This window comes from Ictidomys tridecemlineatus, chromosome 11 (genome assembly GCF_052094955.1).
Source record: "Ictidomys tridecemlineatus isolate mIctTri1 chromosome 11, mIctTri1.hap1, whole genome shotgun sequence".
In the NCBI taxonomy this organism is placed as follows: Eukaryota; Metazoa; Chordata; class Mammalia; order Rodentia; family Sciuridae; genus Ictidomys; species Ictidomys tridecemlineatus.
Genome location: NC_135487.1, coordinates 113,788,011 through 113,806,498, shown reverse-complemented (window position 1 = coordinate 113,806,498; position 18,488 = coordinate 113,788,011). Strand labels below are relative to the sequence as shown.

The following is an 18,488-nucleotide window of genomic DNA, read 5'->3' as shown; positions in this document are numbered from 1 at the left end:
TGTAATGCCTTTATTTCATTTATTTATTTTTATGTTGAGGATAAAACTCAGTGCCTCATGCATGTAAGGAAGTGATCTAACACTGAGCCACAACCCCAGCCCCCAATCTGTGATTTTTGTGTGTTTGATTTTAATTAGCTTAATACTTTGGAGCTCTATCAATGTTGTAGTATATATCAGAATTTTATTCCTTTTTATGTCAGATTGTTATTCTACCATATACATGTATAAATTACAAATATATATATATATATATATATATATATATATATATATAAACACACAGACACACACACATACACATATGGGTCTATTTATACATTTATATATAATTAAATACATATGCATATACACATCACATTTGTTTATACATTCTTTGCTTGATAAACATTTGGATTTTTACATTTTTGCAAAGTTGAAATGTGTTGCCACCAGCTAGAATAATTTCAAAAAAAGAATACAACACAGCTATATTTACACAGAATGAGGGACAATGTAGAAAAAACAACAGAAGAAATATCAGTGGAGTAGATAAAAATGAAGGGAAGAGAGGAGAGATGGGATAGGGAAATACACTGGAATGTATCTGAACTAAATTTCATACATATATACCACAGTTAATATCACTATCATATAAATCCACAAGACATGAATTTTAAAAACTAAATAAGTAGAGAAAATGGATGAGGTGATCGGAAGATGGGAGGGAAAGGAAAGTACTTAGGACTGAATTAGAACAAACTATATTCTATGCTTTTATAACAATGTCAAAATAAATTTCATTATCATGTACAACTTAAAAGAATAAAATTAAGGGCTGGAGATATAGCTCAGTGGATAGAGTGCTTGCCTTGCAGTCACAAGGCTCTGGGTTCTAATCCCCAGCACCACAAAAAAAGAACAAATTAAAAATAGAACTTCATTAAAAAAAACTTAAGAAATAAAATTCACAAAAATATGCATATAATTAATAATGTGACAGAAAGTAACATGAAACTAAAAATCTATAGATGTTAATCAAGAAACTTATGCAAATATAAGGTAAAGTTATACATAAGATTTTTAATAAATAAATAGGTTACATTACCTGACAAAAATTTTGATATATTCATTAATTTATTTTTCATTCTGAGAGACAATGCTATAAAATATAGAAAATTGTTTTAATGAGCATAGTAAAGCTGCCTTAGATCAGTTTTGTCAGAAACTGACCTTTGTTCTTGCATTTGGTTTGCATTACTGTTATTATTTGAGTGTCAGCACCGATCAGCACCAAAGGACTGACTGAGCCATAGCCATTGGCCTCAAGCATGTGGAGACACACCAGGATGGGGTTATTGGTCCATGTCATGCCTATGAATAATGAAATAAAGAAATCTGCACAGTGCAGAATGGCAAAGCAGCTGATGAGCTGCAGGATGGTGTGAGTGGCCCTTTGTTGTGGGGAGGTCTTTGGGGAGAAACCAGAACTATGAAGAGTCATGGACCACTGTTTATGTCTGTACAAGAGAATGATCATGTATCCACTGGAGAGAACCATGAGGCTCACAAAGAAGACATCTCTGAGTGCCGTCAAGGTGAGAAAGATATCCCTGTAAATTGGTATAAAGGAACAGCAGTCAGTGACAAACAGAAGACCAGTTTTATTGGTTGTGGCCACAGTACACAGAAGCTGGTTGCTAGAAATGAGCATGGAAAAGACCCACAAGAACAGAAAGAGCTACTGGATGTAATTTTGGGGTTTAAATCTGAAGTGGGCCAACCAGGAGTCATAGGGGCTGATGGTGATGGCCTGAAGCACACTCAGGACACAGGTGGTGCAGATGGAGAGTCCCCTCATGACATTGTGCAGGAAGACAAGCACTTTGCATTTGAGGTCAACTGGAATGTCCTGTGTTTCCCAAATGTCTCTAGATATCAGAAGGCCCATGGTGAGGAGCATGAAGATGTGTGTCAGAGCCAAGTGGGTGATGGGGAGGTCGGTGAGCCTGGGTTTGGTGCCCACGAGGACAGCAGCAATGTGCAGACATAACAGAAAGGTGTTTGCTGAGATTCCAATGCCAGCTTGAGGATAAAAGGCATTTCTTATGGCACTGAATGTGGAATGTTGTTTCATCTTCATGAGGACATTGAAGGTTGAAACAAATATGTTTCTGGAAAGAAAACCAGAAGTGTTTGACAGAAGTAGTATTTTCATTGCCATATTTCTGTCATTTTATTACCTTTTACTGTATTAAGAAGCATTAGCTACTACAAAAGTTTCTAGTAAATAGGAGTGAGTATTTCTTCCATTGTCAATTTAAGTTGAAGGGATGGTGTGTGGCTCAGTGGTAGAGTGCTGGCTTGGCCCTCAGGAAAGTTTTGTTGCACACCAGGCATTGAAAAGGAAAATAATAAAGAAAAATTAATTAGTTAATTTTACCTCATGCACCACTTATTCATTCAGATCAATGTTTTTTGCATATTTTCCACTCACCTCATGGATTTGTAAAATTTGTTCACACCAACAATGCTAGTAGAAATGTTCAATCTTGGTATTGCTTTTACTCAGGATATAAACTGAGATGAAATTCATTACTCTGTTTCTCAACCTAGAAGACATACTATGCTTTCCTTTAGGTTATAAATTCCATCATGTTATAATCACTTACTTTTAATTTCTTCCTGAAGAGTTCTTAAAAGTGGAGATGTTGTCTTATTTATCTTTGGAGTAAAGTATCTGAAATACTGCTGCTGCATAGAAATTTCCCATGAACGATTGTTGGTGTAAAGGATGGATTAGTGGAAATTGGAATCTGCCAGGGAAATAAATACTCTCATGATGCTCAATATCATGGTTTCTTTATAGAAGTTCAGAATTGTGGAAAATTTTGTAGTTGTGTTCCTCACCCAGATGACTTCAGTTAACTCATGCCACACCACTTACTATAATGGTGAGCCCTGTTCCCTTACATAATTAATTTCATCTCAGTTTATACCCTGAGTAAGAACAGTCCCAAGAAAGAACAATTCTACTGGTATTGTTGGTGTATATAATTAAATAATGGTTAATATATTTGAAGCACTAAATAATTTTAATTATTCTTGTATTTTTACCACTATCTCAACGTGTTTTGGCAGATTTAATTTAGTATATTAAAATTTCATACCTTAGAGTATAAAAGTCTACCAAACTTTAATGCTTGCATATTGATAGTATTTTAACTTTTCTCCCCTCATTTTTAAATTACTCCCAGCAATATATAAAAATATTTTCATATTGATAAACACTCCAGAGAAACAGGCAGACAGCTGGTATGACCTCCTTCTCATGGATGAGCACTAAGAAATTTCAGTTTCTATCTTAATTTTCTCAGACCTGTGTATAAGAGAAAATAATCTAACCAGGTTAATGATGGTGGGGCATCCTTTACACAAAATGTCCCATGCAACTTGTTCAGTTAAATTCTGACAGATGTTTAGATGCTCAGCAATAGAAACTGATGTCAAGTGCCCTTCAGTTAGTCTCTCATAGGATCCACAGTTCTGTGGGTACATGGTCAATGTTCCACTGAATTTCTTCAAAATTATACAAGAGCAAGGCCCTGGCTCCTATGCAGGAATTTTCTTCAATCTCTTTAACCTGTGTCTTAAAGTTTTTGATCTATTAAACACTGAGAAAATGGTAGTAACTTAGTTCTGGGCACTTATATTAATAGTAAGAATTATGTAATAAATGATTTATATGCTCCAATTTATGAAAATAACTATCTAATGAAAGGCAATAATCCCAACATAATGCCTCTGAAATGAAGAGAGTGGGCATAGAAATAAATACAGAGAAACACAAGAGACTCAGCCCAGGGAAGCCACAGAGCCCATGTACAGAATGCACAGATACCATGTGAATAGGGTGGAATGCAAGAGATATATTTGGGGTAAAAAGCTGAATCCCATGAAATTTAGAGCTAGCATTTTTATCATGGCATTGGGATAATTCCTACCCCAACATATGTATGTGTTTTTTGAAGAAGAAAATCAAAAGCCAACATTAGATTTTTAAGTGATTAACAAACAGGAAGAGTATTCTCATAAAATACTTCCTGAAATTAGCTGAAAATCCAGCCTAAGAATGGTTTGTAGAAAGCAAAAAAAGTGGAATTTTTTTGCAGAAGGGACTGGTGATTGGACCTGGGAATGTTTTATTATATCCCTAACCCCCAGTCCTTGTTATCTTAAATTTTGGACAATTTCTCACTATCATGTCTTAGGACATCACTAATTTGCCATGATTGGTCCTGATCTTGGCATTCTCCCGCCTTTGACTCCCGAGTTCCTGAAACAATTGTCACAGTCATGCCCAGCTAAAGTGAAACTTTACTCATCTAGTCTATCTCTTTGCTTGCCTTTCAGCAGATAAAAGAAAGAAAATGGTCATAAACACACACACAACACACATACACACACACACACTTTGTAAATGCAATAAAACTTGCAATTTCAGGGTACATCAAGTATTTCAAACCTAAAATTCAGGCATTGATAATAGGACCCATCAAATTCAACCTGTCATATTCTAGTTGGTACATTTGTCACCAAAGAAGAGAAATAAATGTCTGCTATGACCAAGTTTACCTAAAACTGCAAGTCTTCAATTTGAATTGATACTTTTTGGAAGATACTGAAATATTCCTTACCTCAGAAACATTTACCAGCACATTCATTCAGACCCTGAAATATATCCGAGTGATGAGTAGTAGATGTCTAAGACTTTGAGTCTCCTTCAGGAAATTGGGCCATATTTCACAAGCATCTTTCATCCTGCTTTCATGCCTGGCTTCAGACATTTGGGAATTAGGATGGAAAACATCTCTACTATTGCAGTCTAATTACTATTTCTTTTTCTTCAAAATTATACAAATTCCTAAAGTTTATAGTAATGTACCTTAATGAATGTGCAAATGTGAATTCTGTGATTATTCAGTGACTGCATAAAAACTGTCATTGGAAAATAATTTTATGAAGATTATTTTCAATTATGAACATCATTAATAAAGATTTGGGTGACAAGATCAGCAAAAAATGCTTTAAAATATTGTATATTTTTCATTAAAGATGAAATATTTTTCTTCTAGGCTATTTTAAATTGCTGTTATTTGCTGCAGAAATTTCAGTGAGAATACAAAAAAAAAAAACGACTTTGTTTTATTTCTAGAGGATTCAAATAAATTTAACATAAGCAAAATAAATCTTGCTTTTTAAGAAATTGCTACTTATGCAAAAATTCTTATTTTAAATTTTATGTATCTTCCTAATGATTGTGCATTAGTAAAGAATAAAGCTAGTAGATCAACTGGGAGAAGGTGACAATTCTAGACATTTTCTGGATCAAGGAACGATGATTTTTAACATAGGGGATATAACCTGTAGCCAGATCACTGGGCCTATATTTATGTATAATAGCATTACTCTGCTAAGCCATGAACAAAATAATGTTTATTTCATCAAAATTATAAAATTTTTCAGTTTTCTCTCTTTGCATCTCTGGGAATTTTTTTTTAGAATAGAAAATTGAGTGAAGCTACATCAAAGAATGACTAACTCTGGAACATTTTGATGTTAAATTCTATGTCCTTTGTTAATGATTGGCATTAATAGAGAAGAACTTATCTTACAGGTGAAGCAGACACTTACAGAAATATGACAGGTATTAAACAACAGTGTTTTCCAAAATGAAGAGATATTAACTTTCACCAGATAAATGTCCCTGGGCCGTGTATACTAATGTCACTATATTAATGTCAATTATTAAAACATTTTATATTTTACTGCATACAAAACTCAAGTTTATTCTACTATTTCCTTATCTCCATGCACCCCTAGGACATTTTTTTTAAATTGTGAAATATTTTAATTGATAACAAGACTGCTAAATCATACCCTTTTTTACATTTTTGTGTTTGCTAACCATTTTTGATTCTTTGTAGTTATGTTCATCATTAGGCTACACTTTGATCTTATCACAATTGCATGGAATACAATTTGTTCTAATTCTGTCCCCAGCACTTCACCCTCTCACATTCTAGTTAAAACAAACAAACAAAAAAAGTGCGTGTCCGTCCCTTTTAAATCCAAACTACTTGGCTGGCTATCTTATCTGTTTTCAGTCAGCTTTCTTAACCAGTTCCTTCCTAAAGTTACAGAACAGAATAACAAAATTAAAATGATTCTAAATGTACAAGCTTTCTTTTTCAAAATTTGTGTTCTGGGAATTTCATAGGCTTCAACATTGTTTAGATGTATACACTAACTTATGTAAGCTAAAAGTACACTCTGACCTGATAAAAATGTTAATATTGTGTCCATGCATTAATATTCAACATAAGTTAAGTCTTATTTTATCTAACTATAAAGATTTTTATTTTATGACTTTGTCCAGAGGTCAGTTTCTTCAGAGTTAACTCAAATACATTCAAAAATTTCTTTTAAAATCTTTAGGGGGATATAAACATGGTGATATTGGAAATGAGTCTGACAATCGTCAGGTACAAACAGCCAGCTATCTGAAACCTTTGATTTCAGTGTCCATCATGGCTACTGGATTTTATACATGGCATTTACAATTATACAGGCCTATCCTAGGTCTATATATTACGTACTTGGTATCAAGTTGACATTTAGACAAATGAGCACTCACCAATTAAAATTTAAATAAGTAAATGGATTCAAAGTATTCAATTTAAATTAAATAATTAAATAGAAGTATAAATGTATTTAAATTCAAACTCAAAAACTTTTTTAGGTGGCCAGACATGGAAGTCTTAATTTCTTAAAAAATGTATAACATGTAATAAAATATATATGTTTCTGAGATTTTTCTTTAAGAGAAAAGGGATGGGCTGGAGATGTGGCTCAAGCTTTAGCGTGCTGGCCTGGCATGCATGCAGCCTGGGTTCGATCCTCAGCACCACATACAAACAAAGATGTTGTGTCTGCCAAAAACTAAAGAATAAGTATTAAAAAATTCTCTCTCTCTCTCTCTCTCTCTCTCTCTCTCTCTCTCTCTCTCTCTCTCTCTCTCCTCTCCTCTCTCACTCTCTCTTAAAAAAAAGAGAAAAGGGATGATTAATACTGGTAATTATATTTTTCTGATATTTTTAGTTTACAATGAAAATAAGTAAATTAAATTTAATATAAATAGGATTTATCTTCACAATAGGTTTCTTAAATAAATAAATTAGAAATTACAGCTGACACACAACTCCTCTCTCCTTTTTTTCAGTTATTGAAGAAATAATAGAACGCTGCCTCCACACTTTATATGACTGCTTCTCTATAACAGGCTCTACAAACCTAAACAAAAACTCTAAACAGTAGTGGTGGATTGACTTCCTGTATCAAATGTGCCATTATCATTGGCAAAGTTATTACTGGAAAACATTATGCCTTTGCAGCTGTAATAGCTACTTACAATCAAATATATATATATATATATATATATATATATATATATTTGTAATAGCTACATATATATATATATGATTGTAAGTAGCTATTACAATATATATATGTATATATCTTGTAATATAACTATATGTGTATATATATATATACACATATAGTTACACATATACACACATATAGTCCTCATTTCTCATGCCATAATATTTTGCACTTTGGTGACATATATCCACAATTAATTGCTGCTGACAACATTAAAATTTTATTCTTAACAAGTACTGACATTCATGTTTTATATCTTACATATGGAAAAAACTACGTCATCAATACTTATAGTTGTCCTCCTATCATCAAGCCATATTAGCAAATTTTTTAGCAATAATTTCTTTTCACATGCCTCATGATGGGAAATTTTCTTTGTTATGCAGGTTACACATTCTGTCTCTTTCTTGATTTATACCATTCTTCTTGAAATTGGTTTACAATGTATATAGATAAAGGGAAACAAAGGGGGATGATATCTGTTTTTATCAATGTTAAAAATGGACTAAATATTATGTCCTGCCTCAAATTTTCCCACATTGAAGTGAATTGGCTGCCATTTTCTTGGTGCTGAAATTATTTTCAACTATTTTAAACATTATTACAGATTCTCAATATGTAGCTAAACTTTTTCCTCATTTCTTTATCTGTATTATTCCCTCATTGGATTCTAATTTACCAACTCTTTTTTTAACTCTTCAAACTCTTACTGCATCATAAACCCTGTATCTTCTTTGCTCATATATGCAGCCACATTACAATTTCTGGACCTCTGACTTAAGGTAACACTCATGCAGATGCAGCTGTGAGATCTTTTTATCCTTAATTTTCATTTGCTGTAGAATCTCGAGGATTTTTCACCAAAATGCTTGATCACTAATGAACATGTTTTCTATTTATTCCCAACAGGCTCGTGCCATTGTTAATAACTGTTCTCACTGTACACCCTTTGGGGCCCCTACATGGAAATCCACAAATTCATGTGACCTACATTCTAATGCACTATGACAAATGACATAACTCATTTTCCTCCCTTTCATCCTATTCCTTTCTCCATGTTTCTATTGATATGAATTCTGAGTTTATTTGGGATAGTGCCCATAGATCTGAAAAGTATTTGCTCACATTTCTCATTTATTAATCTGCTTTGCCACTATGTGCAAACCTGCTCACTAAAAAACAGATAAGACTCCTGCATATACATCCTGTGCTTTGTAACAATTTTATACTCATTTAAATATAATTTTAACCCATGGAATTTCTCAAAATCCTACCAGACAAGCCTTGTTTAAATAAACACATCATACCCTGAAGACATGCCTCTTGAAACAAAAGAGAGGGACCTAGGTTTTCTTATTTATAATGCCTTAAATATTGCTTTATTTAATTAATGCACTTAACATTCAATATGAAGATAATACTCACAATTGGTCATCTGCTTTGGATGGACACTTTATTCCCAAACAACCACTGTGAAATATTTAAGGAAAGTACACTGTTTCAGCAGACACAGGATGACAAAACCCTGTACCTCTGATCACATGGAGACAAGGATATGCTTCTGGGCTTATGCCAAGAGGTCCTGTTTGGATACTGGCTCAGTGCATGAGACTGTCAATCTTGAGTTGGCATCAGGGACTTCGCAACCTAATCCAGAGTTTTATTTGACCCTGCATGAGGAAGATTTCTCCAAACAAAAAGATGATCTTTCTCCTCAAAAGAGAAGAAAACATACAAGAGGGCCCTGAGATACTTGACCTTGGGTGACTTGGGGGATATAAGATCATTAGCAGTCTCAGCTCAACAGCTGTTGGCTCAAGTGGGGAAAATATCTGTTGAAAATTGAAGGGAGTTTCATAAATTAGAGGAAAGGAAAGAGAGATAGGAAGGAAAGGAGGTAATGTTCTGGAATGGAAATTCATAAGCATATTCATATATATGCATACACATGTTTATATATTCATACATACATATACGTATTTATTCATATATATATACATATATTCATATTTACATGTTAATGTACATATTCACATTCACATTTTTACTATGTAAATATTCACATATATTTTTATATAGTTATATATATGTGATATATATCCATGTATATATTCTCATATCTGTATTTATATCCGTATGTCTTCTCTAGTTTTGTACTTTGGGAATTGAACAGAATTTTTCTGGAATGGGAACTCATCAGATGGAGGGCAAAAGGATTACCTCCTCTGATCATGTGGACAATACGTTATTCTAATCCCCTCATCGGGTAGATGGGATTAGGATCTACTTTCTTCAAAGGGTGAAGAACACAATGACTTACACCCCTAAAGGTGATCTATACCCATCACTAGCCTGAGGGTATGAAGATCTCTTCTCATGTAGCAGTGGCACACTGATCCATTCCCCATACAGAGTGGAAGGCATGGAGAGGTATAGTTGCATATATATTCACACATGTATTCAGGCTTGTAGTAACAGATATAACCATATAAAAAAGTATTCTTGAGGGCTGGGGTTGTGGCTCAGTGGAAGGGCACTCGCCTAGCACCTGCAGGGCCCTGCATTTGATCCTCAGCACCACATAAAAATAAATAAATGCAATAAAGGTATTGTGTACAACTAAAAAATAAATATTAAAAAAGTCTTCTTGAATTTTGTACTTTGGGGTTAAATTGGAAGGTTTTGTAATGACAGCTAATTAGATGCAGGTACAGAAATTAACTTTCCTGCTCAGATAAAGGAGATATGATTCTAGTCCTCCCACTATGGGGAGAGGATGGGGAGATCTACTCCCCAACTGTGACCTTTTCACATCAGGTGCAAAGGGTGTTGGGTTCTACTCACCTCATCTAGCAAAGGGTGTGGTGATCCATTTCCCATACTGACCAGAAGGCATGAGAATCTAATTTTATAACATATGTTCATATATATATTCATATATACATTCATGTATTTATATATACTCATGTACTTAAACATATATTCACATATATTCATATGTAAAATGTAATCCATATATATACATATATATCCATATTCATATGGATATACATATACATATATTCATTTAAATATTCATGTACATATGCATTCTGATATATACATACTCATATCCACATGAATATTCAAGTTACATAAAAAGTCACATTGATATTTATACCTATTCATGTTTATATTCATGTTTATATCCTTATACATACTCATATTGATATATTCATATTTACATACATATTTATGGCATGATTATGTATATATTCATGTGTATATTCATATACACATTTCTTTTACTCAGTGGTTTCACTGCTATGACTAAAAGACCTAACAGGAACAATTTTAGGAGATGATAGGTTTATTTGGGTCCTCACAGTTTTAGAGATCTCAATTCATAGAGAGCTGGCTCCATTTCTTGGAGTTCAAGATGAGGAAGATCATGGCAGAGAGGAGTGACTAATATGATGATTATGAAACAGAGAGAATCTCCACTCACCAGATACAAAACATAAACCCCAAAGTATCTCTAGAAGAATGTACAAATAAATGATGGATATAGAGATGATGAAATGGACCCCAGTGCCTTCTGCTCAACCTGGGTAACGGATCACCGTGCCCTCTCCTAAGTGCTCGAAGTAGATCTCCACATCCTCCAGCAAGTTAGGGGAGTAGTTCCCCTTGTGGGGAGTAGGTGCCTCTACTCATCATATCTGAGGGCTCAGATCCACAGACCTTCTCCCTGGTAAGATGTGGAGAACCATGCATCCTCCACCTGGTCAGAGAAGTTAATCTCTGTTTCCACCATCTAATGATTTCCAATTCCAGAATATTCCAGATCTACTCCCATTAGTATGTATGTGAATATGTATATGATCATATATATAAGTCTGTAAATATGGTATGTAAATAAATGTAAATATGAATATGCATATGAGTATGCATATAAATATAAATGTTTAGATTAATATGAACATATGTATGAATAAGTCTATGCATATGAATATAAACATTTGGATGAATATGAATATGAGCATGTGTATGAATATAAATATTTGTATACATACATAAAAATATGTAGATGAATATAACTGTGAAGACTAATATTTATATGAGTATAAACATGAATATTTGTGCTGTATAAATATGAAAGTTAATATGTATGTGAACATGTACCTGAATGTGTATTTGCATATGAACAAGATATTGATTAATATGTACATGAGTATATATATGTGTTTCTATGAATATAATATGAATATCTACATAAATTGTATATGATATGAATATGAATATGAATATGAATAACAAAACATGAAAATACATAAATGTATATATAAATATGTGCAAATAGGAATATATAAATGAACATATGCATATGTATATGAATATGTATGTAAATATATATAATGCATATGAGATATATATGAATAGATCCCAGTACCTCTGCATAGTGTGCAAAATGGATCACCATTTCCTCCAGATGATTTGACTTGATCTTCACACCCTCCAGACCATGAAGGGTGTTGATCCTCATGGAAATAGTAGGTCCCCTGTGTCCTTCTATTTGCCTTGCAAGGAGAGTAGATTATAATGCCCTCCACATGATGTGTGAATTAAAATTATGCATCCTTGAACTGAACAGAAAGTTAATCCCTGTAGTCTCTTTCTGATGAGTTCTCTTTCTAGAATATTCCACTTCAATCATGATGTACAAAACTGAAGAAGTCATATATGTATGCATATACTCAAATACAGAGTATAGGCCATCTTCTCGGTATGAAGAATGGATTACTGTGCCCTGTGCTAGATGAGAAGAGGAGATCTTTAGGTCATTGCCCCTTGAGAGGAGTAGGTCATCTTGGTTAGAATCACTAAATGAATATGAATATGTACATGTATATGAAAATGGTTATCGATATGTGTTTAAATATCAGTGTGTATATGTACATAAAGTTGAATGTTTACATGTACACAAACATAAATATGAGGATGTTTATGAGTTTGCATATATACATGTACATGTTTATGAATATAAATATGGATGAATATGTGCATGTATTTGAATATGAATATACATGTGTATATATGCAGAAATGTGGATATCAGTGTGTATCAATAAGGGTATGTACGAGTGCATGAAAAGTAGACAAATATATATATAAGCACACAAATATGAACATGACCATGTACCTGAATATTCATATTTTCAGAAATATGTACATGAATTTGTATGTACAAAAAATTGTTGTATGTGTATTAGCATGAATATATATGAATACACAAATATTTTCATTAATATTAATATGATTTTATATGTTTATGATGTATATGAATAGCATATGAATATGTATGTGAAATGGTACACCAATGTGCACATAAATATACAAATGAGCACGCATATGTATATGGAAGCATATGTATATGGAAGCATATGTATCTGAATTTTAGAACCTATTTCCTTTTTCTCCTATGAGGAATGGATCACCATGCTCTCTGCTAGATGAGGTGACTACATCTCCACACCCTTCACACCATGCAGCCTCTTGGTCCCCTGGAAGAATGGGTCCTAGTGTTCTTTACCTGGTTAAAGGAGAATATCCTATGCCCTACACCTAGTGAGTGTCTTTGAATCACTTATCTTCAATCTGATCAGGAGAGCTGATCAATAAATACTCCATCTGATATACTCCACTCTGGAATATTCTAGTCAAACCTTAAAAGCATGAAACTGGGCCAGATGCTACAGATGAATCTTTATTGATGGGTGTGTCTAGGTAGAATCTACACAAATGAATCTATAGATAATAGATGAGAAGCACCCCAATGCCACCCACTCATTATGGGGAATGGAACACCTATTTCTCCTCTAGACAAGGGAGTACATCTCCTGCCCTTCCACAAGATAGTATTTCTTTTTAGAGGGACTAGGACCCAGATCTTTCACACCTTGAGGGGCCTAGTTTCCCTTGGCTTCCACTGGGGGAGGGGTGTAGAAACATGTATAACCCACAGGAACAGGGGAGTCAATCTCTGTAAAGTCCTTTTTATGGTTTTTCAAGCCAGATCATTCCAGCTGTAACCTCAAAGTATGAACTGGAGAAGTCATAAATATGTATATGCATATATGGAAATATGGTCATTCACATAAATGATTTTGTATATGCACATGATGTACATGAAAATGGATATGAATATGAATATTTACATGAATATAATAAATATGTATATAAATATGAGCATATGTATATGTGAATATGTAATAAGATACAAATATGTATTAATGTGAGTATAAATAAGACACAAATGTGTATAAATGTGAATATAATATGGACTGTACAATATGTGTATGAATATGAAGTTGTATTTTATATGTACATGGAGTTCAATAAGAGCATGTACATAAATATGAGGATGCATGAGGATGAATATGTGCACATACCTTATTATACATATAAATGTATTTGTAAGTAAGAATATGGACATATATGAATATGACTATGAATATGGGCACTTGTATGTTTACATCAATATAAATTCCACTGTTTATGAATATATGCACATGTTCATGAACATTTACAGGTATACAAATATGTACATATATTTACAGGAATATGAATATGTAGAAATGTGTTTGTGATATGTGTAGAAATATGTATGTGAATATATAAGTGAAGGTGTACATGGATGTGCATATGAATATACAGATGAGTATGTATATGTGTATGGAAGCAAATACATATGAATTAGAACTACGTGTATTCTGCTCATATGGGGATGGATCACCATGTTCTCTGCTTAATGAGGTGAGTAGATTTCCATACTCTCCATACCATATGGACTGTTGGTTTCCAAGGACAATAAAACCATGTGTCATTTACCCCATGAGAGTAGAAGATCCTTATGCTGCACACCTGGTAAAGGCATTAGAAATATTTATGTTTGAATTGATCAAAAGAGTTGATAAATAAATACTCCATCTTATGAGCATTATAATATCTATCTATCTATCTATCTATCTATCATAGATAGATAGATAGATAGATAGATCCATATGAGATTTGATATCTAACTTTCTTGGTGGTGAAAAGGAAAATACAGAAAAGTGAACCAGGACCTCCTGTACTGGAAAGAAAGGGGGTGACTTTGGGAGATAAGAAAAATGGAGGAGGGGCTGGGGTTGTGGCTCAGCAGTAGAGTGCTCGCCTAGCACATATGAGGTGCTGGGTTCAATTCTCAGCACTGCATGAAAATAAAATAAATAAAACAAAATGTATTTGAGTCCAACTAAAATTTAAAAATAATTATTTAAAAAAAGAAAGATGGAGAAAATAAAATGATAAAAGAAACAAGAAATTCTACGACAAATGGAACTTCTACCAGTGGGGCTGGAAGAGACATAAAGGGCCTCTTTCCTGAGTGTGCCACTTATTTCTCCATGGTAGTGTTTATTACTTCTGTCAATCAGTCTTGTTACTCCAGGAGTCCTCATGTTGGTGTTCTCCACCACCTGTCCCTTGAGTCCTCTTTGAATGTGGAGGGGATCTGTTCTCATTATTGACTGCTGTTCCAAATCAGTAAATTGTCCTGACCCAGTTAATATCTCTGCCGTAATATCAGTCCCATATCTCCAGTTACTTTCTGCCTGCTTAGTGCAGATTTACATCCAATTAGGATCTCCACAGTAAGTAATTACCTCCAGAAAGACATCCTTTAGCTAGTGTGACACAGTCATGGGGTAGCAGAGCCTCACTACAGATCAATTCGATAAGAATTTGAACAAAAGGCAAATTGGGGCCCTTCATGGAATGGGCAAATTTTAATTCCTTTAATGTTTTAAAAGGAACAGCAGCATGAATTCACACTTGTTGGTTTTGCTCATTTATCTGTTCACAAATTGGAAAGAGTTTGGTCGGGTGCTGGGGCTCACTTCTAGCCACTTGCCTGGCATCTGTGAGGCTCTGGGTTCAATTCTCAGCAATGCATAAAAATAAATAAAATAAAGGTCTATCAACAACTTTAAAAATGTTTTAAAAAATTGGAAAGAGTTTAAATCCTGCAATAGCTTCTCCTTCCTGTAAGGTGGTCCTGAGACCACCTTGGAGTGGAGTAAAGATTGTGATTGTCAATGCAAAGAAATCAAGCCCAAGTCTCCCTTAAGGGAGAGGAGGAACCCCCAATAATTGGGGAAGTACTATTTAAATGTAAATTGCTGATGTTCACTTTTAACCCAGACTCCTCCTCTGACAGCCTTCTCTTCTGAATCTCCTGAAGCAGACTTTCAGCCTTCATCTCATTGAAATTTGATCTGGGCTATTTCCCTGCCTAGCCTGCATCCAGGTCAATGAATTTTCCTCCTGCTACTGTAATTGGCTTGCTCAACTCTGGTCTGCTAACAATGGGACAGGTAAATATTTTGCCCCAAGGCTTTCTCTCTGAGGTTTATCAGTTACAAATTGGGCATGCCTTTGTTCTGCCCTTAGTCTTTCTTCCTGCCTTTGGTACACCACATTAGCTACAGATAGAGAAATCCTTCTTGGAGCTGGGCAAGGCTTCTTGCCAGGTCCTATGCTTCTGGCTGCATCTCTAAGTCCAATGTGTAAGTTTTCTGATGACCACCGGCCGAGATCTTGGTCCAAATGTAAACACATTTCTGTTGCTGTCCACAACTTCTATATGTTCTTGATCATAGGCTGAAATGCAACCTTCAAACAGTCTCCTACAGAGCCTCTCCCAAGTATGTAAATCAGCTGATTCCTCCTCACAAAATCATAGGCAAGTGTCCCTAATTATTTCAAAAAACTGAATGAGCTGGACCCTTTGGATTTTTTTTTTTTTTTGCCTAATTATTGTCTTCAGAATCTTGAAATAGATGACTCTCTCTGAAGACAAAGAATTCCACATATTTAATTATTTTTTAACATCGAACTCACTTTTCTCTCTCCTGGTACTTTCAAGAACCAACCCATAATACTCTGAAAATATAAGCACTCTTTTTGGATTGGAGAGAAAGCCACACCCAGTAGGTACCTTAAGTCCAGGAGGCAAGTGGTCTCTGTTCCATGTGCTACCTATTGCCCACATGCCTTTCGGGCAATGGAATTGAGATCAATCTATGGGGCTTAGGGTGACAATGAAAAGACCACAGAAACGCAGATGTACTATTTTCACAAAGCAGGGATTTTGGTCAAATCTATGACCTCAGGGGTGCTCCTCCATGTCACAAGGCAAGAGAGTAAGAGACAGAGGATGCACCCGGAAACCCACTATTTGTGAGGGAAAAGACATGCAATAGAATATTCCACCCAAATAAGGCAGAGGATAGTGTTTCAAAAGAGATGTTGCCCCATCCCATTGGTTAAAGCTCAAGCCCAGACCTGAGGCACTTCCTTGCCAAGTGGAGGTAAAGGCCCCTAGCTTTGCACAGTGTGTGGCATGTGATGCCCGTCCAGTACCCCCATTACCAAAGGCTGAGTGGGGTGCTTAGCTCATGCTCAGGGCAGCCCCCAACAACTGACTTCATTTTTGTGACAGTTACATAGTAAACTGGAATGCACATAATGCAATCATCAGAGCCTTAGACTGCATGGCAGGTGATTTTGGAACAATTAGTTCTCTCTCAGGCTTTGTTTATGCATCTTTAAGATCAGAATTCTTCCAACCAGGACTCAGAATCCTGGAAAGGTGAGGACAAAGTAAATACTGAACCAGGAATTGTGCCTGACACAGTTGAGGCTCCCAATTTCTTGAATTCAGTGCTACAATGCATGTTTTGGTTGATGATGCAAAGTGCATAGGAGAGCATAGTTCCTTTCTTTTTATTTTATTGTTATTTTTAGATATACATGACAGTAGAATATATTTTGGCAAATTATACATGCTTGGAGTATAATTTATTCTAATGAGGATTCTATTCTTGTGGTTGAACATGATGTGAAGTTACCGTGGTCATGTATTCAAATACAAAGCTAAGAAAGTCATGTCTGATTTCATTGGTTCCTTTCTGTCACCTTGAGCTATAGTTGAAGAGACTTTAGTGGTTTCAGAATTATTTTTCATTTTTATTTTATTGAGGTTGAATTCTCACAGAGAGAGCCCACTATATAATGTGTGATGTAGTTACACTTACAATGTTGTGGTACAATTACCCCATTCACCTTGTTTCAAACATTTAATCCCTGCCTGGAAGAAAACAAAGTATCTGATAAGCAGATACTGACTCTCATGCCCTCCAAGGTCCTGGCAATCACATTTCTCTTTTCTTATTCTAAGATTTCCAGTTGTTGGATACATTATATGAATATAGTTAAAGCACATGTGAATTATCACGTTTGATTTTATTTACTTCACTTATCATTTTTGAGGTTCATTCATGTTGCAGCCTATGTCAATACTTCATTTTTATGGAAGACTAATATTTAAACATACATCTGGATGCTATATATAGTTGTATATTTGCTTACATGAATATATCTATATGTACCTGTGCTTACTCAGGCAAGTAAACATACGAATACATACACATTTGTTTATCCATTCTTCCCTTGATGGACATTTGGGTTTTCATCTCTGTCCTTGTGTGAATACTGAAGTACTTGATAACTGTTTAATTTGTTTTAAGATACTATTTTAATCCTATCTTAATGGGTTTTTTTGTCAGAGAAGAAATGTTATGAATTAGAGAAAAAAATAAGGAATGTGTCAACTTTGCTTTAGATTAGTTTAGGCAGAAACTGACCTTTGTTTCTCCATTTAGTTTTTAGACTTTTAATTATTTGAGTGTCACCACTGATCAGCACCAAAGGACTGATTGTGCCATAGCCATTGGCTAAGAGCATTTGGAGACCAAGCAGGATGGGGTCACTCGTACACACTGTGCCTGTGAAGAGGGAGATGATGCAGTCCACACAGTACAGAATCTCAAAGCAGCTGATGAGCAACAGGATGGTGTGAGTGGCCCTTTGTTCTGGGGAACTTCTTGGAGAAAAATGAGGGCTATGGAGAGACTTGGATCGTTG

General features: G+C 34.7%; 1 protein-coding gene across 1 annotated transcript in view; it reads right to left on the bottom strand.

Annotated features, from left to right (window-relative positions):
• Positions 1-1,186: 1,186 nt before the first annotated feature.
• Positions 1,187-18,488, bottom strand: part of LOC144368659 (vomeronasal type-1 receptor 48-like) — a 34,307-nt gene continuing 17,005 nt past the window's right edge. Inside the window, exons 3-4 of the mRNA XM_078027818.1 lie at positions 1,764-2,153; positions 1,187-1,679 (exon numbers count right to left, since the gene is read on the bottom strand). Coding sequence (XP_077883944.1) covers positions 1,187-1,679; positions 1,764-2,153 — 883 coding nt within the window. The remainder of the gene's footprint in view (positions 1,680-1,763; positions 2,154-18,488) is intronic.